Source organism: Alexandromys fortis, unplaced genomic scaffold (genome assembly GCF_014885135.2).
Source record: "Alexandromys fortis isolate MF-2015 unplaced genomic scaffold, M_Fortis_MF-2015_v1.1 scaffold_86, whole genome shotgun sequence".
In the NCBI taxonomy this organism is placed as follows: Eukaryota; Metazoa; Chordata; class Mammalia; order Rodentia; family Cricetidae; genus Alexandromys; species Alexandromys fortis.
The window spans coordinates 1,024,552-1,029,811 of NW_026067965.1; the positions used below are offsets into that span (position 1 = coordinate 1,024,552).

At 44.1% G+C, this 5,260-nt stretch overlaps 1 protein-coding gene across 1 annotated transcript; it reads right to left on the minus strand.

Moving 5' to 3' along the window:
* Window positions 1-1,342: 1,342 nt before the first annotated feature.
* On the minus strand, window positions 1,343-2,744 carry LOC126508706 (protein SET-like). The gene has a single exon (XM_050154082.1). The coding sequence runs from the start codon at window positions 2,725-2,727 to the stop codon at window positions 1,858-1,860; it is 870 nt and encodes a 289-aa protein (XP_050010039.1). The 5' UTR covers window positions 2,728-2,744; the 3' UTR covers window positions 1,343-1,857.
* Between the last annotated feature and the right edge of the window lie 2,516 nt (window positions 2,745-5,260).

Genomic DNA, 5,260 nt, shown 5'->3' on the forward strand with positions numbered 1-5,260 from the left:
AAATAAGACCATTAATTTGAGTTTTTAAGGTTTGAATTTTTCACATACTTTGTATAGTTTAGGGTTTTTTTTTTATCTTTCTGTTGTTGTTCCTCCTTAAATACGTTTGTATGTTATAACATTGGAGCTAATTCTATTAAAGTTTCAACGGTTTTAAAATCACATGCTATCTTTTCACTTTTTTTTTTAAATCTTTATGTTCCTTTATTGGAGCAAGATTCCTGACGTATACAGTGATGTATTTACTAAACAGAGTCCTGTGCAGAAATTACACACTATCCATCTAGACAGATTTGGTTACACTTAGCCTATTGATGGAGTAGTTCCATTTATAAAGTTTTATACATCAAAAAGCTTTGAATTTGACCAGGCTGTCCATTAATCATCTCTGAAAAAGTGGCATTTAATTTTAGCTCTATTTTACAGCATTAAAAAGCTTATGTATCAGGTAGCTTTCCAAAACATTATTCTCTGCACAATGGCGTTGAGCAGACAAAACTTTATCCACCCAGATTCACAGAGTCTGAGAGCTTTGCTACATACCTGGGACAGTGCACTCCCAACCACCCCAAAGACTGCTGACTCTGAAAGCCCATTCCTTGATCAGTTCAAATTGCCAATGAAGACCCGCCAGCAGCTGTCCTTCGTACAGATGACATTAGAGCAACAGGTCTGTGACATGGTGGGAGCAGGTGCTGCCATATATCCAGGTAACTAAAGGCCCGTTTAAAAAATGCCAAATTGAGATAAAAATCATGGGTACAAGTCCATTGCAGCAAACTGTACCCACATCGCCCAGTTACGGAGACATTAAGACATGATTCACATCTCTTTAACTCAATCTGCATAGCCCTGAGGTCATCCTGCAAAGTGCGTATCAAAAAATATGAAGTTAGGGAGACAAAGTTTGACATGATGTCATTATGCAGGTCAAACTCGGAAGGTCATGTTGAGCATCTGTTCTGATAGAAAAGCATCCGGTCCTTTGTGTACACATTGGTTTTATTGTAACAAAGCAACTTGTACACTTCAACATTTAAAATGAGCATCTTTTCCTTTCAGTGAAAACCAAAAAACTAAAAATAAAAAAAATTAAAAATAAAGTTACAACAGAGAATGTGAACTCCAAATAAACCCCTACAGGTTCTGCTGATTCTCCCATTGAGTGGTAGGGCTCGAGTCATCGTTAGGAGAGAATTTTATTTTAAAAGTGTCATCTTAAACTGCAAGGATGTCTGTTAAACATCACAATTAAACATGCCAAAGGAGAAGCCATGTTGTCACAATGCCCACTTACCCCCCCAGACACCTCAAACCCACCCTTGCTGACCTTCTAACCCCCCTTTTTTTCTTTTTTTCTTCTTTTTATTAAACAAGAGAAAGTAGACAGATACATGTTGGTAAATGCTAACTGTCTGTATTCACATAGACACAGTGTAATCTCTGAGCCCAATATACAGAGAAAGGAAAAAAGCTAGAATTCTATGCACTACTACACAGGGGCCTAGCACCCTCCAGCCTCCAGCAGAGCCAAAGGGGCTGGAGGGCTTTTCTTTTTTCCCACAGAGCACGGTGGTGGTGGTGTTAAATCCACAGTTCAAGACAAGAAAAGATAAAAATGAATGTAGAACAGAGTAGTGGAGATTCTTTTCCCATTGTATTTTGCTCAAGACATTTCCCCAAAAATAAGTTGAGAACCATGGTATTGAGAAGCGAGACCTCAGAAACAGGGCGACTGAGCACAAGAGGGATTGGGGACGGGAGGGAAATGACTGCAACTTGCTCCCAGGGACTGGAGAAATTTAAAAAATAAAAAGAAAATAAAAAAAGAGAGTCGGAATCCATCAGTCTTCTGTGCTAGTCATCCTCGCCTTCATCCTCCTCTCCTTCTTCCCCTTCATCATCATCTTCATCTTCATCTTCTTCCCCTTCATCTCCTTCTTCATCAATATCTTCCAAGCCTTCTTCTTCTTCATCATCATCGTCATCATCTTCTGCCTCTCCCTCTTCATCGTCCATATCAGGAACCAAATAGTACTGCAAGGGGTTTGGCCAAATGTCGTCTTTGATGACCTCTCCTAACTCATCTGCACCTGCATCAGAGTGGTCAGTAAACCAGGTAAAGAAGCTCTCTGGCTCTTCGTGTTGTCTCTTCCTGCTGGCCTTATTCTGTGTTTGACTCGAGCGTTTTGTCAAATCCTTTCCAGATTTCCATTTGATTTCAGTGGACTTTGAGGATGGGTCACCACTCTCATTCAGATGAAATTCTTTGGAGAGAACTTTATTTTCGAAGTAGGGATTTTCATCAAAATAAAAATCTATTCTGTAACCTGATTTAATGTCTTCAAATTCTGTTACTTCAACTCTGGTTAAATAGTGCAGAGCCTCTTCGTCTTCCTCCCCAAGCAGTGCAGACACTTGTGGATGGTTGACAAATGTGGTTACCCAATTATCTGGGATTTTAGCGATCAGTTCTGACCTCTTCTGAAAAAACGGTTGGCGGAGTCTATTATATTTTTGTTCTACTTTTAGTATTTCCTCACTTGCTTGTTCATTAAGTCTGTCTATTTCATTTTGTACTTCGTCAATGTGTTCAATTGCTTCTTGCTGTTCTTTTTCTCCCTTCGGCAGGCTGGGAGAGGCAGACTTGTCCTCCAGTTTCGGGGACGGAGCCGATTTGGGTTTCTTGGACTGAGGCAGAAGCGCAGATTGCCGTTTTGGGGCCATGGCACGAGGGAAGTGGCTTAGAGGCCAGAGGCCAGATGCAGAGAGCAGGAAGAAACTCGCAGGAACTCTATCTTTTCACTTTTTGAATACGTTTTTGGCATTCATTTATTAATTCAACTCCATTTGTTAGGAGATTGAATGGCCAGCTTTGTTGTAGTTTTATTAGTATGAAACTTCTAATCATTTCCGTAGTATTTATCTTAATAGGTGCGGTACCCCCATCTTAAGTATAACTCCCTTTTAATTTCCTGGCATATTCATATTTACATCATTCCCTTAGTTGATCCTTAAAATTGTCACAAAGGACTGGGGACAGGCACAGCAATGAGAGTGGAGGTGAGAGCCGAGTCACACCCCGATGTACAGCGTGTCTCTGAGTTGATGGGACAGCTCGACAGGGAGGAGGAAGCTCCTAGAACACTGGGTAATATTTCCCGATTGGAATTAAGCACACAGTGAGGCAGATCAGCCTTGGAGAACAAGTGTCCGGCACTTCAGTACCAAGGCGGTGGGGAAGGAGGAACGCACACAAGCAGTTGCCAAAGGAGAGAGTCAAGGGGACCTAGCCTCACAGACTACACTCTTTCCCAAGGTCCCTCCAAAGAGTGTGCCCTTCCAAAGGTGTTTCAAAAGTGGAAGGAACTCCCTCCAGTGGAGAGATTTTCAGGGGAAGTGGTGTCACCAAGAGGAATTTTGCAGAGAAGTTGAAGCATTGGGGGAACACGCGGAAGAAACAGCACCCTTTCTGCAAAGACCCTACGTGAAGAGTTGGCAAGCACAGAAGGGTGTTAGAGAGAAGCTGGACATTGCTCCTCGTGGAGGTGGTGTGAGACCTCAATTCTATAGTTGGGCAAAATTTCAAGAATGCGTGGGCTTTTACTGCACTCTAAGAACAAAACTCTGTTGTTTCCAAGGTGGGTGGATCTGCCAACACTTTCTGGTACATCTCTGGTGTCTAAGGAGCATGGCCCTACGGAAGACGAAGGGTAGATATTGAGACTGCCAGGGCAACTTCATTCTCTCCGGGGATGGGATTCTTTAAGTGAAAGTGTATAATGGGAAGAAGCCAGGGGGAAGAGGTTGGGAGACCAGGCAGTAACAGGCTGACTCCAAGCTTCGCTTCTAGAGTCTGTTTAGAAGCATGTTATACTACATGGTCATAGCAGGACAATCTGAACATGACAGAGAGATGTCTTGAGGCCATGACTATCAGAGACCCTCCTGGAAAGTAGAATTTCATGACAGTAACCGGGGTTCTACAACAAGATAGTTGAGTGTCCTCACAGAGGGCGGTGGTGGCACACACCTTTAATCCCAGCACTCGGGAGACAGAGGCAGGCAGATCTTTGTGAGTTCGAGGCCAGCCTGGTCTACAAGAGCTGGTTCCAGGACAGGCTCCAAAGCTACAGAGAAACCCTGTCTGGAAAAACCAAAAAAACAATCTAACAAACAACCCCCTCCCAAACAGACTGTTATCACTATGACAAGAAAACATAATATTTGAATAGGGTTTGGTGGTAAATATTTGTAATCCTAGCACTAGGTGCGAACACAGGGGCATTTCCAGTTCAAGGTTGAGACAAGGTCTTAGTCTCATTCTTAGTGAGACCTTATCCCAATAAGAATAACAACAGAACCCAGATGTTTTAACGAATCAGTTATTTCTAATACTTCCACTGAACTTCATCAGTTTATTTGTGTGTGTTAGCAGAGACCTTAGAAAGCGCCCTGCTGTCGGTCAGTGCGGCCAGGACTCCAGATGAAAGACCAGTTTGGCTGGTGGCTTTTTGGATAGAGGGGTGGATGTGGGGGAGGAAGGTGTGCCTGGATGGCTGCGTTAGGAAACGCTTTGGAGATAGTTGTTCCAAGTTGGCAGGATGAAGGATGGTCTGGTGAAGGGACCAGGGTGCAGATGAAAGAGCCAGTGGGCAAGTGATGGGAGGCGAGAGATTGTGCCAAGCTTTGGGCTGAAGCCCCAGCGGCAGACTCCCTGCAGCCGGTTGCCCTGTAGCTTGGTGCCCCATCAATTGTAACAACAATGGAAATCTGCCAAGAGCCTTGCAGCCACAGCCTGGCGCAGCCTGGCTTGTGTGCGCGCATTAGAAACAGTCTCCCTGATCTCAACGGGGAAGTTTGTGTAGGGGCAGAAAAGGCCCGAGTTAAAAACCTTTATTAAGGCTCCAAGCACTTCTGTAGCTGAGCAACAGAATCTAACTCGGGCTTCAAGGTTTGATTTGGAGATTTAAGCTACCACGACGGAGGAGCGTGAGAGGGTCCTTTTCACCACCCTTAACTGGAAGGCTGCGGCTTCGGGTTGGCAGCTTGCCCTGAACACTGGTGCATCCCCCTCCCACCAAGAAATGTACAGCTGAGATTTTAACCATATAATAACCTGCATGGCTTCAATAAGAAATTGCCGGGTGGGCTGGAGAGAGGTTTAGCAGTAAAGAACACTCGTCCCCCACCCAGCACCCACATGGGAGGTTCAAAACTGCCTGCAGCTCCAGCTCCAGCGAGATCTAGTGCCTCCTGG

Bases quoted from the DNA above. Each gene is read 5' to 3' on its own strand.
- LOC126508706 (XM_050154082.1), bottom strand. From the start codon at position 2,727: ATGGCCCCAAAACGGCAATCTGCGCTTCTGCCTCAGTCCAAGAAACCC.